The 23,396-nt window shown below is 39.5% G+C and overlaps 1 protein-coding gene across 2 annotated transcripts; it reads left to right on the top strand.

The window, feature by feature from the left end:
* Positions 1–11,192: 11,192 nt before the first annotated feature.
* On the top strand, positions 11,193–22,903 carry TMEM128 (transmembrane protein 128). 2 transcript variants are annotated; one of them, XR_006280545.1, is made up of 6 exons: positions 11,193–11,351; positions 13,462–13,603; positions 16,714–16,875; positions 18,290–18,399; positions 18,615–18,674; positions 20,252–22,903. XR_006280545.1 is itself a non-coding variant. In XM_038400100.2 (5 exons), exons 1-4 carry the CDS (start codon positions 11,240–11,242, stop codon positions 18,387–18,389), a joined length of 516 nt encoding a protein of 171 aa, XP_038256028.1. In that variant the 5' UTR covers positions 11,193–11,239; the 3' UTR covers positions 18,390–18,399; positions 20,252–22,903. The 2 variants fall into 2 exon arrangements, 1 of the variants encoding a protein (XP_038256028.1); XM_038400100.2 differs by lacking the exon at positions 18,615–18,674.
* The last annotated feature ends 493 nt before the right edge of the window (positions 22,904–23,396 follow it).

The raw sequence follows: 23,396 nt of genomic DNA, 5'->3' as shown, positions 1-23,396 counted from the left end.
TGATTCAAATGTCAGTATCACATCAGTAATCAAAGATATCATGAAACAGAATTACCCTTTCTAATTAATTATCAATTAATAATTACTATTAGTAAGATGTATGTTTGTTGCCATATTAAAAGCTACAAAAATATGATTACTTCATTAATTGTATTCAATTAACATATCATTAAAGATTATTAGATGCAAATGTAACAGAGACATCTTATAAATACCAAAGATAAATGGACTAGATAAATAAATTTTGAGCCCTAATTTTTACCTTGTCCACGTGCTCGAGTAACAAAGAAAGCAACTATACAGTAAGCTTATTAGGAATCCTGTGGGCTGTGTTTATTGAAACATGCTTACTTGAATTTATCAAAAGTAGTTATATGACAGATAATTCATCTACTGAGAGTTGAAACAAAGGCAATCTATTGTACTGTTTTATTAGGTTTTTTTTTTTAACTTTTCTTTTTATCTTCTGTTTTAGTACTAAGAACCTGGTTATTAAATTCAATTATAGGCTTCTCCCATAATATTACAGGATACCCAGAGTTCTCATAACTCCCAAACCCTTATATTTGACTCCTGTCTTGTCTAGACCTTTGTTCTATCTTTGTTCTAAGTGGATGCAACTGCACAACAAGGTTTGCAAAAGGCATGGTATGTGTGAAGAACAGGGATGAATTTAGACTGTTTTACAGAAATAATTTTATCATAAATACATACATTACACTTTTATACTTTTGAAGTTAGGACTACAGTACATTTGGAAAAAGATATGTAGCTAGGGCTTTAGATTCTAAAGCATCAGACAGGACCAAAAGCATCAAAAGATCTACAGGATCCAGCCCACAGCGAATCACCACATTCCATGATAACGGTTTATTTTCTCCTTTTTGTATCTCTATTAATGTAGCATTTGTTTAGTCATCTTTCTGAGGGGCAATATCTGCTTTGTAAAATGATCCTGGGAAAGTACAGTTTGCAAAGTATTCCTCTGAAGTCTTGCCAAAGAACCATAATGTATAAAAATAGCACAATTCTTCTTATTTTTTTGTATTACAAATAAATATGGGCCCAACTTCATTGTGCAAAGTGCACAGCCGCTGCCTTGAAGACATAACAATCTAAGTATGCAATTGGTGAAATCCTGAGCCCATAGATATCAATGGCAAAACTCCCACCAACTTCAATAGAGTTGGGATTTCACAATACAGTCTCTCTCTAAATCTCAAGATGGGATTTTCAAAGGAGTCTATGGGAATTAGGGGCCCAAATCCCATTGAAAAAAATCAATGGAATTCCATCTCCTAAATCCTTTAGGCTACTTTGAAAATACAATAAACCTTAAGAATTAGAGTCCAATAACATGGCTTAAATTCAGCTATTATCATAACTCATCAAAATAAATATACATTTGTAGGGCCAATTCCTAAATCACCATTTTGTTTTACCAGGGTTGTTGTTTGACCTCCATGTTGGTACCCTTTCTTGTTTGTTAAGATGGTGCCCTTTTTCAAACGAAGGTGGGAACTGATCACGTAACAAGTGTAATCTGCCCAGAGACAGGAAGTTATATAAGGATTAAGCGCACAGCACTCCAGACTGTCCGCCCCCAGAGCAGCCCAGTATCTAATAAGTGAAACAAGCTGAGATGTAAAGTCAAGACCAGAAGCAGCATTCCCTCTAAGCTGCATGCCTGCATGGCCACATAACAGTCCATCAAGTGCCACGCACTTGATTATTACAGCTGCGCACATCCTCAGCAATGGCAACTTGTGTTTATCTTGGCAGATTCAATCAAATAAACTTTTGTCAGAAATCAGGGCTTCATTATGTTTTTGATAGGAATAAAGAAAAAAATAAATTTGAATTTTGTTCCATATTCGCTGGACTGGTGCTGACATCTCTCTTTGTACTGGGAAACTGGGACAAAGGAGGACACGTAGCCGTGGGACAGTTGCAATGTGGTGTGCAGTTGCTACTCTCTTGATTTTCACCCAGTTTTCGGTAAGATTGATAGAATTTATATTTGTAATATATGTGTGTTTTGCTGATAAAAGTACATATATGCAATAACCTTATAGGGTTTTCTGTTCAATTTAACAATGTTGCTGTTCAATTTAACGATTAACTGTTCCAAGTTGCTTCTCTCACATCAAACATATAAAACAAATACTATTGGTTAAGTCTTGCCTACAGTAATTGAGTAAAATGTCAGAGTTTGATGTAGAATTTTAAAAATTATTGATTTTAATTATTTTTGTGGAGATTCTATTTATTAACAAAAGCATATCCTTTTAACAGCCATGTTGAAATGAAGGCAAACAGTATCAACCAACAAAGGGACAAATCCTAAGAAGAAATGCTGCCTCACATTCAAAGGAGAGCGGCTGGATGAAATAGTAGAAACAGAGTCTCAACAATCTAGAGGCAAGATTCATGTACAACTGAGGGAAATATTCCAATACAGTGCTGATGTGGGCTTGATCTGCAAAATTTGTGCTGGGGCTAGAATATCCAGTGATTTCTCTACAGGCAAGAAATGGGAAGATGGATGGAAACTGGACTACATGAAGAGGCATTTATCAAGCAAAGATCATGAATCTGCTGCACAAATTCTTAGAAGCATAAACTCTCACCCCCTGGGATTTGACTTGCGAAGTATTCTATCTGAAACCACTAATGACAGACAGAAGAGACTGGAACTGATGGAAAGACAATGTTCAAAGTCAGAAGAAATAAAATTTCTCATAATGTTCTGATTGCAGTACAAATGAACAACTCCATGAACTCTGTGCAAAATATAAACGATCACATGGCAAAGTATCTACATGTACCAACGAGATGGCGTAGCAAAAACTATGCTTTAGAGTTTTTGGAGTCAATCAACAGTGTTGTCCACGCAGAAATTATGTCAGAGATTCGCCTGTCTTCCTATCATACACTTATTATTGAAGAAAGCACAGATATTTCTGTTAAGTTCAGAGATGCCGCATCTGCAGTGCTTAAGACAGTGTTTGGTGGATTTCTACACTCTCAATAAGCTGGACATGAAGAAAATGGTGATGTTCACTTCTGATGGTGCTTCAGTCATACTAGGGAAAAACAATGGTGCTGCCACACAACTCAGGGAGCGCATTCCACATTTAACAGAACAACGTTGTGTGGCCCATTGAGAAAATCTGGAGTTAGTCGATGCGTGGAACAAAGTACCAATGTTGAAGAAAATAGAAACACTTTTGAAGACCATCTATACAGTCTTTTGCAGATCCTCAGTCCAAAGAGGACAATTTGAGGAAATGGCAAATGTCTCAGAAAATGAGACTGTAGCATTTAAACCTCTAAATGAGGTGAGGTGGCTATCTAGACATTTCACTGTAAGTGCTTTGATGTGCAATTAAGAGACCCTTCCTAGATACTCTGAACATGAAATCTCAGTTGACCTGATAGCAAAGTACTGCCTGAAGAAGCTTTGTGACACTAATTACCATATCGCTCTAACTGCATTAAATGATGTCTTATATGAATTAGCAGAACTGACCAAATGCTTTCAGAAGAGCTCTTTAACAACATTTGAAGCTGTACAGTTAGCAAGGGCCCAGATCCACGAGATGAGAGGACGCTATCTAGGAGATACAGTCTCTTGGACCAACAGTGTGAAAAATCTAATTGCATCAAGCACAAGAGATGAACAATTCAACGGTGAATCTATTCTAAGTTTCATATCTCCTGTGTGATCATCTGAATAAAAGGTTTCCAGAAAAGGAACTAAATGAATAGGCAGCTTTTGATTTTACCTACTTTCATCACAGCAAATCAGTTATGATTTAGCATTGAAAACATTAGCAAGCTAGTTGACAAATACAGACAAATTTTGGACCTTAGCCGAGTGAAGTCATCTGCCCAAAACACCATGGGAAAAAAGGAGTCCACTGTGAACGAGTACACCGATTAGAAATACATAATTGCAGAGAAACATTAAGCAAAGCTGATGATAAATTTCCAGGAAATGGTGACTTTCATTCTACAAAAATGCAGAATAGAGTGTAGTTTCACAACTGGTGGATATATGTGCAACTTTCCAAGTTTCCAGTGCTGACTGTGAGCGTGGCTTTAGCCATACGAATAATATCAAAACTAAATCATGAAGCAGATTGAAATAAAATCACCTGGATATGCCAATGAGGATCAAATTTCATACTTCAAGTGGTGAAGAAGTAAACCTTGACACTCTATATATACACTGGAAGAGTGGTAAAGACAGAAGAGTAAAGGTTCATAGCCAGTGGCAAGTGTCTGCATCATCATCTAATCTGCCATCTACTGGCCTGGGGTCTCATTCCAGTGACAGTGATTAGTGGTCTCCTAAATCAAGAAAATAAAGTAATTTCATTCAGGTGTCACAAAAAAAGGGAATATATCAATCATACATAAAGACACTAGATAAAAAACTTTTCATGTCAAGCCAAGAGATATATTTAAATTTCAAGCATAAAGTGTAAACATTTTATTTCATGCATCAATACTGATAAAATATTTTGTTTCTTATATCAAGAAAATTGATAATTTTGTTTTATGTCTCAAAAGGAATAGATTCATGAAAGATCCTAATAGGCTACTGAAATTTTTGCAGTGTTAATTTTATTTTTATTTGATTTCATATTAAATAAACATCTGAAGCAGTGTACCTTGTTAATTATCCCTTGTTTTAATATTCTTTTTCTTTCTTCTTCTTCCATACCTATGGTAACTTTAAAAATATATGTTATATCTAGGTTTTTTGTTTCTACTGGTGGTGCACATCCACATATTACCTCGATATTGGTGCACATAACAAAATTCATTCTGCACATAGATGGAAAAAATTAGAGGGAACATTGACCAGAAGAGAAGACGAGAAGACCTACTTACCTGCTGCTCCTGGATTTCCTGCACTGTTCCTGTGCTTTCCAGAGTTCCTGGTTCCTGTCCCGTGTTGTGTTCCTGAGTCCTCGTGTGATCCTGTCTCGTTCCTTGTTCGTCAGTGACGTGGTGATGTATTAATTTTTTTGATTAATCTGTATACCTACCAACCACCTGTATTGTTTGGGGACCTTGGCTTCAAGCCTATTTGTCTGTTAACATCTGAGTGCTTTATTGCTTGTTCACTGTTATTGGTTGTGGGGCTCTTTGTACCTCTATATTTGCCTCCTAGTACTTTAAGAGTCATTATTACTTCCGGTGATAGATACGAGAATGGGGGGGGGGAAGGAAGGGGAGAATCTGTACTGGAAGGGAGTTTAAGGGCAAATACTAGCTCCCTATGCTATTGACCTGCTAGAGGGTTTGTGTTGTAATAGTGACCTGCCTAGCCAGTTAACATCTTATCTTTTCACGTAATTAAACATATTTACAGCTCAACTGATAAAAGATGTCCTCCATTAACAAAGAAGTGCCATTTCTATGTAAAACAGATGAAATAAATATTCAAAACAAGTTTTTAAAACTGTCCACATATAAAGCAAAGAACAAAAAATTAAAAATACTATGTTGGATTATTTCTTCTGCAATTTAATTTTTAAGATGGTAAAGGTCCAAGAACCAGTTCCTATGATTCATTCTGCTAAAATCTGACCAAGCCACTGTACTTTGTTCCAGAAATTAAAAGAAAAAACTAAATGGAAACCATTAGACTGCTTAAATACTACAGCATGAGACAGCCCCTGATTTTAAATTATTTTTATATTATGGGCCTCAATTCTGAAGCTGGATCCAGTTACCTAGCATTGACTTCACTGGTGCTCTGTGTGGTACTAAGATCCGTTTGTATGGGTTCAATTGCTGGATTGGGGCCATAGCCATAACTGGTTATGGGTGAATGCATAAGATTGTCTCTCCCTAGAAAACATGTACAAATTGTATCTCTCTTTCTAAAGCAATTCATGTAGGAAGCAGCTTTTATTTGTAAGAAGCGAGAAATGACCTAGGGAACAAAAAGTAAAGAACCTGAATGAAATGGAAAGGCATTTTTACTGGACCAGGGTGAATGATTTGTAATTAATAATTTATCCAACTAACTCAAATTTGTTTTCTAATCACAGAATAATGAAAAAAGATTGAGATTTTCTCCTGTTTACTCATTATTTGAAATCATTCAGAAATTTGTGGTACTTTTAAAAAAAAGAATGGATTGCAAAGCATATTCCTAGAGCACTGAATACTTTACATTTATTATTTGAATTATGGTGTTTAGTTCTGGTTGATCAGATTAGTAATATTATATGGTACTGCTTCTGTTCCTTGCACTTCCCACATGAGAATTTTCACCTTCAGCTTTGCAAAATCAGGCCTAAGTGATTTGCCTCATTGGAAGTCTGTGGTAGAGCTGGTATGTAACACAGATAAGACCCAAAAAGAAAAGGAGTACTTGTGGCACCTTAGAGACTAACAAATTTATTTGAGCATAAGCTTTCGTGAGCTACAGCTCACTTCATCGGATGACGAAAGCTTATGCTCTAATAAATTTGTTAGTCTCTAAGGTGCCACAAGTACTCCTTTTCTTTTTGCAAATACAGACCAACACGGCTGCTACTCTGAAACAGATAAGACCCAAAATTCTTAATTTCCAGTCCACTAGAAAAAAGCTTCCTCTTCTATGTGAGCATAATTGGAAGTCTAAAGCTAATAAGACCCTTTTCTTGATAGAATGAATATAGTGTAAGTTATACCCACTGAGACCCTAATTCAGCAAACTACTTAAACATATGCCTAACTTTAAGCACCTGAATAATGGCTTCAACAGAAAAAATGAGGGAGCACATCACCGGGATTAAGGCACTATCCTAAGAAGTGGGAGACAGGACATGAAAAGGGATCTTTTTCCTCCATCAGACAGAGGAGTAAATTGAACCCAGATCTCCCACATCCCCAGTGAGTACTCTAACCCCTGGGTTAAAAATTATAAGGGAGATGACACCACCATCATGAATCAGATGGGCCCTGCCTACCAAATCAGGCCCCACATAGGCAAGAAAAATGGGGGAATGCCTCTATTCCCCTGGTTTGCAGATGATGTAGGGTAGTGGTCTCCAAACTGTGGGGCATACCAGGAATGTCTAGGGAGACACAGCCGGGCCTGGGCCAGCCCCTAACATGGGGGGGGAGAGAGGGGGAAGAATGCCACCCAGCTCCGCTCTGCCCCCAGTTTTATCCCAGGCCCAGCCCTGTCCCCAGCCCCAGTTATATTCCCGGCCCTGCCTCAGGTCACTGCTCGGACATTGGGCCTCAGCCCCTGCCTGGCCACAGGCCCCCATTCTCGGCCTCTGGCCTGCTCCCTGCTGTGGCTCCAGTTCCAGCCCCCAGCCTGGCCGCTACTCTGCTTCCCGCCCAGGGGGTGCAGACATATTCCATTACTGGTAAGGTGGGGCAGGAGAGGAAAAGTTTGGGCACCACTGATGTAGGGGTATAGGCATGAGATTGGTATCTGGATGCCTAGAATGAGGTAGCAGTGTGCATGACCAGAGGCAGAAATGTAGATGCCCAGAGAGCTTTTACAGCAAAAATTTAGGCACTGAATGAGTTTATGCACCTACAGGGTAAGATGGCAGCCAAGCAGGGATTTTGTGGATCACAGTGGTGCCTAAAACGGGGATTGAGAACAGTGTCTAAGTCCCTTTGTGGATCTGGGCCCTGACTGGCTTATACGAGTTAGTGGTCTCACTCTAGTTCTCAAAGGACAGATGTCACACTAGCACTATAATGAGCACATCATCAATATTCTCCGCAGGAAGACCAAAAGCTGAATGGGCCTGCAGACTGATCTATTTTCAAGCCCTACAAATCATAGTATCTGGTGTATTGCTTAGCGTGATGCCTCCAAACCACAGTAAAAACACATTGGAGATGAATACTTTTCTGTGCATAAATAGAGGATTTCAGTGCTCTGGGAACTCTGGACAAAACTTGTAATAGCTATATAAAAGCACTTCTAAAAACTTGGGTATGATAACTATGATAGAGCAGAGGTAGTGGATGAAGTGGATTAATTTCTTATGAACATGAATGAAGAACCATGTAGAACAGCATTGCTCACAATATTTTAAAATAGATTTACCATAAAAAAAAGCATGGCCCAAAATTAATAAGATCTGGACTCTAACACAAGGAATTGAACCACTGGTGTACTATGAAAGGTAGATATAAACCTGAAGAGAAATTATAAAATATATTAGACCAGTGAAATTACAAATGTATATTAATCTATTTGACAGAGACAGAAAGCCAAAAGGAGGATATTACATGTATACAGGAATAGACCTCAACCTTACTGTTCTCAGTTACATAATTTCCTCCAAAATTGTTCTAGTTAACATGCTCAGACACAAACACTGTAAAACTGTTGAACACAAGTAAGGTTCCCTTTTAGGCATCAAGATGGTGACCAACAACTGGCTTGTTCTGGTTATGATCTACCAGGAGACATTTAATACAATTCAAAACATTTTCACCCAAAGATTATTCCCTTTCCACTCCTTGGGAAAAATAAACTTAATAAAATGGATCCTTCTCAGAAAATAAACACTCCACATATAAATATCAGAGAAACACTTCTATTCATATTACTCAATTACTGAAAATGTTTCTGGTTTATACATCCTATGATGTCTTCAGTCATCCCATGAAATTATAAAGTGTTTTGCCTTTATCTTCTTTGCCAAAGTTCAGGTAAATGCACTTGTTTTGTTAAGTTGCAACCAACAATTCTATTTCTGGCACTCCATAACTCTTTATCAATTGTCTTTTAGAATAGTTCTCAAAGTGATTACAGAGTAAACCTCTTTGTTACAAATTGACTAATGACTATATGGTAGCACAGTATTATTCTTATTAAAAATCTTTAGTGTCCTTTTTACCTATAAAAGGTTAAAGCAAACAAGTATACATCAAAACTTTTTCTGGCAGGTTCATATAATGCTCCAGCCATAAATTAAAACTTTACTTCTCTAACAGATTCTTCCAGGTTAGGGAAAACAGCAACCCTCTCCCACGGCTAATCATCATCCCAGTGAGGTTGCCCTTCTGAATGCATTTTGTATATGTCCAAGGCTTTAGTATGGTTACAGAACACACTATATATAAAATGAAAATATGTAGTAAGTGAGTTTGGGGACCACCAGATGAGTCCCCTCTCCTGGTTGTATCTGTCAGGTAGGTGGGGTCTTGTAGGTAAAGACATGCTTGTACAATATTAGAACAAAAATATATATAAAACTGTAGAAAGCCATCATATACAAATTTGATTTGTATTTTGTGATATATACACATAAAATAGAGCAATCCTATTTTCTGAAAAGAAGCAACAAACTGCAGTAAACTAGATAAAGACTGAACACTTACTGACATACCGTGCTATATTTAAACCTTCTTTGGAAAGAAACTGAAAAACTGCAAATAGGCCTGAAGCCTTTCTATGGCTCCTGTCTTACCATGTACAGATTCTCCTGGGTAAGTATAAGAAGTGACTGACTTATCCCGGACACACACGCTTTGAGCAAGTCTGACACAGTGATGGGTTGGAGAAAGCTCTCAATTACACCACCAAACTGAAGAGAGACGACTAACATACCTCAGAAGCATATTACCCACTCTCTAGGCACTGGTGAATTATCCCTTGCCAGAGATGACTCCTTGGTGGCACTCAAAAATACTTCCCAAGAGATTTGCATTGTATATGAATGTACCAGTGCATACCATCTATTCCTTCACATGGGCTCAAGGTGAGTCAAGATACATTGCTACCAAATTACTGGTCTCCCTGTGTCCTGCACCCATGCTACAGGTCAACACCACGCACCCACCCAAGGGACCCTTCTGAGGTTGAAATAGGTGTAGCAGTTGTGGCATTGGGGCCAGTGCAGGCACCCACCTGCCCCAGTGACTGGAGCAAAAACATTGTGGATGGATACCACAGCTATAGGCTTGGTCATCCCCAAGCCTAGGGTTGCCAACTTTCTAACTGCACAAAACCAAACACCCTTGCCCCGCACCTTCCTCACCACTTCTCTAAGCCCCCCACCCCCTCCAGCCTCTGCCTCAGTCACTCGCTCTTCTCCTCCCTCATTTATTTTCACTAGGCTGAGGCAGGGGTGGGAGTGCAGGAAGGGGGAGGGCAGAAATTAAGGATTCAGAGTGCAGGAGGGGGCTCCAGGCTGGGGTTGGGGAGCAGGCTCAGGGCTGGGGCAGAAGATTGGGGGGGTGGGAGGGGGTGCAGGCTCTGGCTGGGGGTGTGGCCTCTAGGGTTGAGCTAGAGCTTAGGGGTTTGGAGTGTGGGAGGGGGCTCCGGGTTGGGGGAAGAGGTTCAGGATGCAGGCAGGGGCCCAGAGCTGGGGAAGGAGGTGGGGGTGCAGAAGGGGGCTCAGAGCTGGGGTGCAGGAGGGGGTGTGGGCTCCAGGAGAAAGTTTGGGTGCAGGTTCTGACCTGGGGCAGGGGTGTGGGCTCCAGGAGGGTGCTCAGAGCAGGGGAAGGTGGTTGGGGTGCAGGCTCTGGGAGGGGGCTCAGGGTTGGGGTTCTGCTGTGGGGCAGACTCCAGCTGGGCTGCGTTTACCTCAGGCAGCTCCCAGTCAGCGGCAGAGCAGGGCTAAGGCAGGCTCCCTACCTGCCTTGGCTCCACCGCTCTTGGAAGCGGCTGGCATATCCAGCCCCCCGGTGGAGGGGCCAGGCAGCTCTGCACCGTTCCTAGCCAATGAGAGCTGTGGAGCTGGCGCCAGCATATGGAGCTTCCCTGATCATCCCAGTCCCTGCGCCTAGAGGAAAATGCCATCCCCTTACAGGAGCCGCACGGAGCCGGGGCCCTGCCTTAGCCCTGCTGCGCCACCAACTGGACTTTTAGCGGCCCGGTCAGCGGTGCTGACTGGCGCTGCCAGGGTCCCTTTTCCCCCGGGTGTTCTGGTCAAAAACCCGCACACCGGGCAACCCTACCCTCGCCAGCACCACGTTTAATCCCCGCGAGGGAGGGACGCTACTTGTGGGGGCTCGTGCTTTTAGCGCAAACTACGACAAAAAGCTCCCAGTTATTTTTAATTAAAAAAAAAAAATCTCCCAAGAAAAAGCCGTCACATAAACGGCCGGCGAGGCGAGGCGAGGCGAGGCGAGGCACCCTAGAGCGAGCGCGTCGCTGGGCGCGAGGGACGCGGAACGCTTCTATTTATAGCTCCCTCTCGGCCCGCCCTACCTGCCCTTCCTCCTGGCGTCACTTCCGCAGCAGCCCAAAATGGCGGCGGGGGCAGGTGACAGGGACCCGCTGCTACGGCTGAGACGTCACCTGAGGGAGGAGGTAGAGCCCCAGACACTGCTGCTACAGCCTCCCCCCGGGGGAGCGGCTGGTAGGTGATTCCTGGAGCCTGGGGGGGCGGGGGACTTCCCCCCCCCCTTTAACACGGGGGTGGTGCGTGAGCGCTGCCTGGGTGGCGTGCGGCGCCCCTCCCCCCCCCCTTTCTCCCCACGGCCTTGGGAGAAGAGGGCGAGCCAGGGCCCGCGCGCCCCCGTCCCGGGAACCTTCGCGCGGGAGCCGCGGTGTCTGCTGCGGGGGGGGGGTGGCGGAGGGAGGCTGCCTTGTGGAATGCGGTACGTGCGGGGAGGGGGCCAGTGCCGACAGTCCCGCGGCTTTTCTTGGAGCCGGCTGTGCCTGCCGGCCTTTCCTGGAGCAGCTGGGGTGCCGGGCCGACGGAGCCCGGCAGGGAGAAGGAGCCTCCGGGCTGATGGGGGGGAGGGGAGACGAGGCGATCGCTCTGGGGCTGCCGGTGGCTGTAGATGTATGGTCTCGGGGAGAAATTGCACCCGTTCTAGGAGTATTACACTGGAGGCAGCACCTTCAGCTCTAAGCCTGCCCTGCGCTTACATTGTAGGGGTTTAAGTGTGTCCTTTAGAGGTTTTTAATTGAAGTCGTGAACGCCAATAAAATCCTGGTGTGGCCCCTATTATACGAGTATAAATGTGGCTCGTACCAGTGCAGTTATTAGCCTTCCCATAGGGGAATAAGTGGCTGCAGCGTGCCCTGCTATAACTACATCCACGATGGGGGAGGGGGTGCTGTGCTAAGGGGTGATACCTCGAACTACACTTTCTCATGTGGACAAGCCCCTTGTGTGTGAGTTCCAATAGCTGGCCCTGTCTGGGGGTATATATTCTCTGCCCCTTATGCTAGTGCTCTCCCCCCCCCCCCACACACACACACACAGCTGCTGAGGAGAGTTTATCCGTACTTCCTTCTTGCAAATTTGTAGGTGTGTCAGACATCAGGTTGTGGTAATTTATTATTATGAAGCTATTAAAATGCTCATGAGAGGAGGGACAGTAGTGGGGAGGAAGACCTATACCAAAAGGGAAGGATGAAAAAAATCAAAGAGGTCACACACCCTTGTTGTAGGGGATCTCAGGAATATAAGAATCGGATCTCAAAGCAATGTTTATAGGCAGCATAAAGGCCCCTGGAACTGTGGACCAAAGGGGGTTGAGACAAAGGGAGGTTCCAAAGTGGTAAGTTAGGTAAATTGTGTCATAATCGATTTTGAAAATGATTATGCAAATCACAGAAAAATATAAAGTGAAATAAAATATATTACCATGGCAAAGGTGTTATTGAATGTTTAGTACTAGGGAAAAGAGAGGTAAATCCAGGGCAGTTGTAAATGATATGCTTGTCATAATAAAAGAGGCTTAAAATACATGAAATGTTCAAATATGCAAATATTTCCATAGATATTCCCATCAATTTAGTTTAGTTTATTCTACCAATGTATGTGTTTTGATTAATTAGTTGGTCTTTCAACATCGCAGGTAAAAGAACATAGACCCTTGCCTTCAGAACCACATGCTCCTTTGCCCTCACATTGATTCTGCCGGCTCTAAAATTTGTAAGGCACTCGGATCTTCCAGTGAGAATTCTAGAAAAATCTAGATTTCCATGTAATCATTTTTTTACAGTAACTTAAGTTAATATTCTCTACATATCAAGCTAGCTCCTGACATTGAAAACTTGGCATGTGACCTTGGTAGGAAGACGATCAAGGGGGAAATTCAGCTTGCAAACATCAGAATTAATGAAAATGGATGCAAAGAAATTAGTGTGTGGAACACTGGTCTTACCTTTCCATGTGTGTCTTTCACATCAAACAAATATATTCTTTCATTATAATAGATGATTCTTAAGTGGTTAAATAACCTTTTCAGCAATGTAAACAGCTGTTAATGTTTCTGGCAAGATACACAAACAGAGTGTATGCTGATTATTACCTAGCTTAGTTTTTGTTTTTATTTCAGGAAATTTGCAGAACCTTTTTAGAATGCTTCCATTTTAATTCAAAATATTTTTATAGTGAATACATTAATCTCTAAAGAAGAATGAATTAGAAGGATTAAGTGTCCTATTTTATTTTAATAAAATGATACTCCATTTACTGGTGGTTTATAACAGAGCAATCATTTTATTTACAGAAGAATCTACAAATGCGGAGAAAAAAGAGAAGCCTCTTCCCAGACTTAATATTCACTCTGCATTCTGGATTTTGGCATCAATTGCTGTGACATACTATGTTGAATTTTTTAAAACTATTAAAGAGACCATTCAAGCAGATAGGTAAGGGACCCTCTTCTTAAAAAGAAAAGTTCTATGTATATCTTCAGTATCATAAAAAAACATGGTATTTCTAAACTTTGCATTATTGCTGTAGATTTCATCTTTGTGGTCAATTAAAAAGTTAATTTTTCCATACAAGCTTAAAAAAGTCTTCTTACACAATAACACAGGACCCAGTAATCAAATTGTAGTACATTATTTTGCTATAGTATATGGGAACAGAATTTAGAATTTACTCTGTCTTTGGTCCTATATTGGGTTACGTTTTGGAAAGGTCAAACTGTGTCTTACTTTGACTCTGTAGAAACTGTCTGTTTTTGGAAAATTTATTTGAGATTGAAAGACGTTAACACCATTAACCAAGGATGGCTTACTGCACTCTTGAGAGTGAGGGAAAGGGAATTAAAATGTAAAAATGAGTGAATAATACCTGGATTTAAGATAGAAGCCAAAAGATAAAAAGGTAATATTTATTTTCATTGCTATTTGTCCTATGGCATTAGTTTACAGAGCTAATGTATGGGGGGGGGGAGGGTGGTTAAGTTGAAACCATTATCTCAAAACATGCATTGGTTTTGAAGGAGCAAATTGAGGATTGGGTCTCTTAAGTATTTTATAAGGCCTCAGTTGTGCAAACACTTAAATATGCTTAAACTTTACTACTATGGATAATCCATTGATATGAGTGGGACTATCCATAGTAGTAAAGTGCATATTTGCAGGATTGGTGTTTGAGACTGCACACTCCATATAAGTACCAGTGTTATAGATGAATTGGAGTAAAGGTTTGTACACCCTGCACGGATACAAAATTTGTATCTGCGTCCAATCCATAAACATGGATCCGCCAACGTGGATATCCACAGATATAAAATGGATATCTGCAGATTTGCAGGGCTCTAAAAGATTGAGCTGGTTTGAAATAGGGGTAACACAAGTTATGAACTAATCTTTGGTGAGAAGTTTTGGGATATTGGAGAAATTCTTACCTAATATGTGAGCTAATACATAAATTCCATATATTGCACGTATAGCACACACAGTCATAATAATTAATTTGTAGCAAATAGTTTTCATTCATCGTGTGTGTGTCTTACTAGTTTATCAGTTTTGAATATTGCTTATATTTTCTGGGCACTTTATGAAAATGGCTCTCATGGTGAAGAGAGGTGGCAAGCTATTTTTTTTTTAATGAAGTAGCTGCTTCCAGTGGCTTAATCTTGTGCCAAAGATTATTCTACAAACATTGTGAATTTTACATAGACAATTTTATGTTTCAGGAAACCACTTAATTGTTACTGATAAGAACTTCCATATCCAGTCATTGGATTTGATTTGCCTTGATTATCACTCATGTAACTTGTCTCATCCATGCATACTCATATGAAAAGATTTAAAATCCATAAAACAGAGAAATTTTCAGAGCTGTAAAGTACTATTATGGTACTATAAAAAGGTAATGAAATTTAATATCGACTTGTCTTCTGATGTGTGTATTTTTTTTCTTTAAATTTAAAAATTATGTTTAGGATCAGATCAATAACTTTCTTCCTGAATAGAGTAGAAAGACTTGGAATGCACTAACACTTTTGCATTGTTTTCAGTTGGGCTGCTGCTTGATGAGTATTTTTGAAAATCTGTCCCCAAATGTGGTTGAGGGTCCGATTCTGTGCTGAGCTGGGCAGTCCCCTGTGATTTGAGAGTGCTTAGCTCCTTGCAGAATAAGGTCCCAAGTGTCCCCTTGTCTCTACCAGTGCACATCTAAGAGCCTTACTGCAATATTTCAGAGCAGGTGATCTCTTGAACAAAGACAATTGCTGTGCTGTCCTTTGTGGTTTAGTAAATTCAACTGAGGTGATATAAATTTGCTTAATTTGTAAAGTTGAGCATATTTGAACTCTATTTGGACATATCTCACCAGAAAATAATTAAAAAAAAATACTTTTCTTCTAGGAGGTAAGAAACCATCACCTATAGTCCATAATTTGTTAGCTTTCTAAGTTTCATACATGTTGAGTTCCATACACTGTTATGCCTGGATTTGAAATAATTTTTCCTTACGGTTTTGTTTAGCCAGTATATTAAACTGTTTGACACTGTTAGAATCCTGTAATGAGTTTGCAGATGTGAAAGTTTATTAAGACATTTAACTAACTTTCCACATGAGAATGATCTGAGAAAATACTGTAGTTTAGGAATTGAAAACAAGGTAATACTGTGTATTTAAAAAAACATAACTTTTTTCCAAGAGTTGCAGTACTGCAGAACTAAGTGGAGTTAAACTTTAGTTAATCCAGGAAGGCTTCTGTTTGATAATTTTCAAAGAAAAGCTCAGAACTTCACTTTTATATAAAAGAACTACATAATAAACTGTCATATGAAATACAAATGTAGTGGTTATCCTCTGGCTTGGGAATGTGGCCAGGTCTAAACAAAATATTTTTGCCAACATAGCAATATCAGTAAGCGGGGGTGTTTAGAGAGGTTGTGTGTGGGGTTTGTGGGTGTGGTTTGGTTTTTTTGGTTTATTTGTTTGTTTGTTTCTGATACATTTCTGTATCAGCAAAAGTCTAGAATAGATCCAGTTATACTGGCATAAAAATGCTTTTGGTAGTATAGTTTATTTCACTTTTTGACTATTTGTTGTAAGCTGTACCAGCAAAAGCACTTTTTTGCTGGTATAAGATGGATTGGCCATATAGCGATATGTGTAAATCTTTTCTAGTGTAGACCTGGCATGAGCCTAACTATTTAGGACTCTCTTAATCTGTTGAAAAAGCTTGACTAACAAAAAGAATTGTTCCAGTATATTTATACACTGCAGAGCAGAACTTCACTAATTCCCCCTAATTACTGAGACTCGTTGCAAGTAACTGAATTTTGTGAATTATTGTGGTACGTTATTCTTGCTGTTATGTATCATAAGATATGCTCAATACTTTCTTTGTTTTATGCAGATGTGTTGTATTTTGTGAAAGTAATGTATTCCTAGTAACATCAGCGTTTATTACAACACAATAAAAATCTATGAAGTAAGGAGCTACTTGTGAATTACAGTGATGGATAATAACATGCAAACTGAAGTCTGTCTGTATTTAATTTCTTTGCAGTTGGTGCTTTGTCCTCGGCAGCTGTTTGTTGGTTGCAAGCTTAGCTATTGCTTTTTACTGCATAATATATCTAGAGTGGTACTGTGGAATTGAGGATTATGATGCCCAGTATCCAGTATTGATACCTGTCACAACTGCCACTTTTATTGCAGCAGCAGTTTGGTAAGTTAAAGTGCTGCAGAAATGCATAAAACTTCTGCAAAACCTGAAGAGGGATTACCAATGGTAACACCAACAGGCTCTCTAATTTAGAAGTGCTATAGAATGGTCACTTCCGTAGACTTTGGTCAAGTCCCGTAATGTTGCTCACTTCCATCATTTTTTGGTTGCATTTTCCTTGTATTGAAAAAGTGAATTCCTAATTGTTGGAAAGCTATGATTGCAGACTGGAACTGAGGCCAGTAATGGTCAAAATTGTATATTAAGTCCACTTCTAGGTGTACTGGGTCTTCTATTTTTTTCCAAGTGTCACGAAGATAGAAAAGTCCTTCACTACTTTTGTTAAATTAAAGATGATTGTTTAAAAATAAAGCTGAGAAGATAAAGTGTATAACTGACAGTTGTACACAGAGAATATTTAGTTCTGTCCTGTTTTTCAAGGTGGAATCTTTGCCTTATAGCCAGACTGGTGGTCAGTACAGATAGCTTTTATCAAACTTGCAGAACACTGCTTAAATAGAAAAATTTCAATATATTTTTGAAGGATTTATAACTTGGCTCTTACCTAAATGCTCCAGCCTGATGCCTTGCTTTGTAAAATGCTAAACTCTTATTCCCAGTCTATAACAATTGTGCATGGATACAGAAAAAGAAATCTGCAAAACAAGAAGTTTGTGTATTCCAAGTTTCACTATTGCATGAGTTTTCAGACAGTGCCAGTAGGTGACCTTATGACACATCTGCTACAAAACTTGAGAACAAAAGGGAGGGTGAAAGAAGAAAAATGGTCACACTTGGCTTAAAATTTCTGTTTTTGTTGCTTAAGTCAAATCTTATCCTTGTACAACCTGAGAATATCTTGGAGTCCTCTTGTCAGTTAATTCATGATCAAGGCTGCTTAGCTGGATGATTTTAAAGCTTTTCATAATTGCCAGCCCTGCACACTGAACACTATCTGAAAATCAAATTGCTCATCTTATTCCTACATAAACACAGACAGTAAGAAGCCTTAAATTAAAAGTTCTTTATGCTGATGCGTGCGCGCGCGCGCTCTCTCTCTCTCTCTCTCTCTCTCTCTCTCTTCCTTCCATGGCTGTAATATTTGTTGTATAGGACAATAATTAATAGCTGTTTTGTTGGGAGGGTTTCTAGTAAACCAAGGAATTGTGGTACAGGTGTGTAATAACATGGTTCCACTTCTATAGAGTTGTCTTTCACACCATAACAAAATTATTTGATTGTGTAGAAGAAGGGGAGAATTTATTACAATACTGTTTTCAAATAAATTTTTATCTTTCAAGATTGGGGTGTTGAGTCCTTAATCTTACTTCTGGTACAATATGCCAAACGTGCAGGATATAGTACGTGACATTAGAACTACTAAAAAAATATTTAAACTTCTTGTTTTTATTTCCAGTCTCAACATTGCCTTATGGCCTGTGTGGTCATTTCTCACCCCTCTGTTGCTGTTCACTCAGTTTATGGGTGTTGTGATGCTTGTGTCACTGCTGGGATGAGTCACCTAAGGTAACACATTTTTAAATATTTATGTACATCCGCAAATTTGTTTTTTGAATTACAATAACTTTCATTTGACAAACCAATTGCACTCTAACAAGTTTAGTCAATATATCTTGTCTGTACATTAGTCCATATGCAAAATATGCAGTTTTTACATGCTGAAAACTAATCCTTCCTCTCCCCCCCCCCACTTCATTTCTGAATTATTTTTCAACCTTCTGGAAGGAGCCAGGGTTGGAATTTGTCACATCTGTGTTGGTGCTAGTGGGGTAGAGATGTTGGTAGGTGGTATATCAGTGTGTGTCTTCGTAGTGCTTTGGCCATAGTGCAGGAAAGAAATGTACTGCAGAATAGGATTAAGTGGTTTGTCAGGGAGATGGACCATTGATTGACTGAGAGTGGGAGGGTCTGTAGGTGAGTGCACGCTGTGCTGGCATTTTATCTGTCTGAAAGGAGGAGTGGCAGCTACAGGAAGAGATGGGACTAAAAGCAGGGATTGCAAAGCATGCTTTGTATAGAGCATTGGAGTAAGGTGGGACTATTGCCAACCTCTAAAGAATTGAGTTCCTAATATGCCATTAACATAACATTAAAATTAATACGTATATTGGCAAATATGCAAAAAACAAAGTCCCTAACTAAAATGTTACCTCAATATCTGAGGGGAAAACTTGGCCCAAAGTCTACTAAAATTCCAGATAAATGTGGTATTAGAGCACTAGTGACTTGAGAAGGACATGGCAATATTTTTTTCTTTTCCCTCAAACAATATGAACTCTTCACTTGAACTTTTTTCATCCTGTGCATCTCACATTCAAGGACAGGGCAAACTTTTAGGTTTCCTCCTCCATTTCTCCCACATACTTGTGTATCTTATTTCCCATATTCCACATGGCTTTGGTAACTGAGGGGAGTTTTTCCATCCTTACCTAAAACATTGTCAGTCTGGATTGTAAGCAGTAGAGACCAATGAATTTAGACATCAGGAACTTTTGGCCAAGTGGCTGAAACTTTATTAAATCAGAACAGGATTACTTCTGGGGGCAATCTGTCCTAGTAGCAAAGGAAAAAGGAGAAAACTATTGACACCCATTTGTTACCATTTCTCCCCTTTCTTGATGCTCAAATCCAGAGCATTCCATTCCTAGGTCTCATCCTTCCCACTTAAACAATTTGTCTGCAATCCAGAATGGCTTGAGAAACCACTAAGTCTCATGAGGTAGCTCATGCTTCCTGCTAGTGAGCCACCTTTTCTAAGCGAAAAGAATTTCCCCTTGCAGATTTGAGACTACCATCCCAGTAACTACCCGCATGAAAAAGGGATCTGACTGGCTGTACAACCCAAAATTGTGATCCTCTGAAAGTAAAGTAAAGCAAGCAAACAAAAAATCCAAGCTGCACAACACAAACCACGTATATCCATGTCAGTTCAGCAAACAGTTTATACCAGCTGGTGGAGCCAAGAAAGAGGCCCTCTTCTGTTTAGCCTGGCTCTTTATTAACTGCCCTGTGCAACAGACATCCGGATTATCCAAGGATAGCTCCCCTCCTAGAGAAACTGGTTCACTGGGTGGCTGACTGGTATTACAGGGTAGCCTAGTGGGTTAGCCTGTCCTCGGCTGCCCTCCCCTGCCGGCCCATCCTCGCCCCTGTAAACCCATTCTAAGAAGGCCAGCATGCCTTTATGTGAACAGAGCGAAGATGAAGAATGTAAAGTACTCCTTTCAGTCTCTTTCTCTAAAGCTAACACATCTGAGATAACTAATAGTTCTGACAATATGTAATGCTAGTTTTGCTTTTGTTTGCACAAAAGAGCTAAAATAATATAACTAATCGTTACTTTTCTTTGAGTTTCTAGGTGTCAAGAAATCTGCCTTTGCAAGGAGGTAACTAACTTGGTTCACTAGACTGTGTGCCAACTTTAAATACTATGGATTCCTTGTGAACCTCTGCTGAAAAACATGGCAATACTGTATTTCAAAACGTCAATATCACATTAAGAGTCTGATTCACATTTACAAAAGCAATTCAACATTCATGCCAGTTCCATCTGTCACTAGCCATGTTATTGTTGGAATTTGTAGGGGAAAGAGGGGTGCATGTGCTGCAGTGCCCAGAAGCTACTAGGCTGACTTAAAGAACTGATCGAATTAAGGTGTCACTAAAGAGTCCTAGAAGGGTCTGTTATTAGTAGCGGATGTCTGGAAAGGGAAGTGAGTTGGATAACATATCATCAATGTCAACTATTCAGAAGAGATGAGAACTTTCAACTTGAACAGCGCAAGTGAATTCGGAACATAACCTCTGAATTGTGTACTGAATTTAACGATGCAAACTCATCAAATCATAGTGCAGTATAAGTATGTGTGCAGAGTCTAATTTGAAATTGACTGTAAACTGTTGACCCTCCAATATTTTTTGTAAATTTTGTTTCCTTAAGCTTTGTATGTAAAGACCTCACTGCTTCAGATTACAAGGCAACGGTTTCCTTTTAAACTAAATTCCTGTGCTCTATCATACCTTTTAAAAATGATAATTTGGAGAATCTCTACTTAAACTCAAAAGTTGTGTAATATCTCAGCCTATAGCTTGTCAGTCAGTTGTTTGACTTTTATCAAAAAAGTATAAATGCAGTAATGTAGAACCTATTTTAGTGACCCAAAACTTATGATCCTGCTGTTTCTTGACCAAGTTTATGTATAGTATTACAAAGGTAGGTAACAAGCGAGGGATGTATTCTTAAATGCATTTTGTCTAAAAATAATAATCAGTTGACTTGGAGGTACTCAAGATTTTGATTTAAATGTTGTGCCACTTAACACAATTAAACCTTATTAATTCCATTTGAATTCTAAAAGTAATCCTACAATAGATGGCAATTCTAACCCAGGCTTATACCCAAAGAGATGAGCTTCTGGCTGTCTATCAGTTCAGTTTTTGTTTGTGCATCTTCTGTTAAATTATTGGTATTTGGAATTAGTGAATCAGGCTCAATCTAGATTGACAATGTTTATAAACTTCTGGTATGCCATATTTTATCTTTAAAGAAATATTCTGTTCTATTGCCTGTTACTGTACTTCCATTAAAATTTTGGGGCTAGATCATCTGCAATAGCAAAGAAGCCACGTGCAGGTATGGGAGGAGGCCTTCAACAATGGTGTAAACCTCACTTTTACACACCCTTGATCCTGGTACCATTGTTAGCCACTTTAGTATCTCTGGCATAAATTAGAGCATCTCAAATGAATGGGTGCTACTAGAGGTTCCTCTTTGCTGGTGTGACCCTCCTGTGGCTCTGTGACCAGATTCTGCCAGCACTGTGCAGCCATGCTGCAACAGAAAATACGCACTATGCCTAGAAAAATTATTGATCAATAACATTTTTAGTACATATTTGTGTTTCTTTGACAATTCAGACATGTACATTTTAAGATCTTTCCTAGACACAGTAAGTTATGAAAAGTACAAGTGCCACTTATTCTCTTGTTTTTTGTTTGCTTCTCTGATACAAGATTTGGGGAATTAAATTGCACTTATTCACCATTCCTCCTCCCTGTCTGCTGTTAAATTAATTTTGTGTGTTACATGGAAGAGTGCCTATTAACCAGATTTCCCTTTCCCTTCTCATTAAGAAGGAAATCTACTATAAATTTAAAGGCAACTAGTCATGCAACATTGGGAATGTAAAACTGTTAGTTCATTTTGGTTGAGATTAACAAATATTTTTCTAGAAAACTACAGGATTTAATCACAGAGACGGTGTTGGGTAGAGTACTTAATGTAAGATACCACCAAAAAACAGGCATTTTTAAAACTTAAGAATGCGTCAACTCAAATCTACTGTGTACTAAATTTATTCCTTGTCATTGTTACTTGAAATCTGAGATAGCTAGCCAGCATATAACGACTACAGGAGGTTAAATCATTTAACGTGAATAAATTTTCATAACTCAAGCTATAAAATCAATACTAGTGCTATTTCCACAGTAGATGAAGTGTTTGTCAACATTTAGAAGCTCATGGGAACAGCCATCATTCCGATAGGCTCTAGTCTGTCTTAAACAAATTGCTTCATTTCGGAAAACATGTTACTCAAAGCATACAACATAAGTGACCCATCAAATTAAAACTGGTGTTGTTTGAACTAGCTGGTACAATAAGTTGGTCGCTTGAGTAAGTCTCTCTCTTAATTTTAACCTTGCAGATCTAATGGGAGCTGGAAATATTCTCAAATAATAAAAGGGAGACTTTCTGCAGGCTCAGGGTTTTCAGTTTTTCTTGTTTCAAAAATTCCTCGTGTATGTGTGTGTAAATTTTGAGATGTATTTTGTTTATCATGTTGCCTCAAATGTATTATTGCTCAGGTGTAGTAGTTCTGTCATTGTATACATCAACAACATGAATTGGTTACTTTAAATCTTGTATATTTGCATTAATAAAATACTATGCAGCACACTTAATTTTACAAAGCTTCTGACTAGAAGCTTTTAATAAAAATTTATATACAGATGACTGATTCATTTTCAATGCCTAATTCCTTAAACAATCTGATTACTGTATTCTTGAACACCATAACTATGTTGATTTGTGAAACAGGTATGTTGTAATAATTGGGCCTATGAATTTACCCAATTATGAGCTTAACTGTAAAATAAGTGAAAGTTCATGAAGTGTTATAATAACCTATAACAAATATTGGGGGAGTAGATGAAATTAGTCCAAACAAAAAGGCCTACTGATATAACTCAAGGACTGTGTTAAGATCATACCTGGCACACACAAGTGTGGGACCAGAAAGCAAGGGACTGGAATTGGTGTGTTAAAAATTAGGCCTATTTGGTTGGTATTTCACGCATCACTCCCTTTTGAATGCCTCAAAAAGCAACTTTGGGGGAAAATGCTGGCTGACTGGAAAAATAAGAGATGAGGAAGGAGTGAGCTTCTCCCTCATTGCTGCCACTGCCACCATTTCCTGGAACACCAGATCTTTATCCTAATCCTG

The sequence above is a fragment of the Dermochelys coriacea genome, chromosome 4, assembly GCF_009764565.3.
Source record: "Dermochelys coriacea isolate rDerCor1 chromosome 4, rDerCor1.pri.v4, whole genome shotgun sequence".
NCBI lineage: Eukaryota > Metazoa > Chordata > Testudines > Dermochelyidae > Dermochelys > Dermochelys coriacea.
The sequence above is the reverse complement of the archived record's forward strand: the minus strand, read 5'-3'. Positions and strand labels throughout refer to the sequence as shown.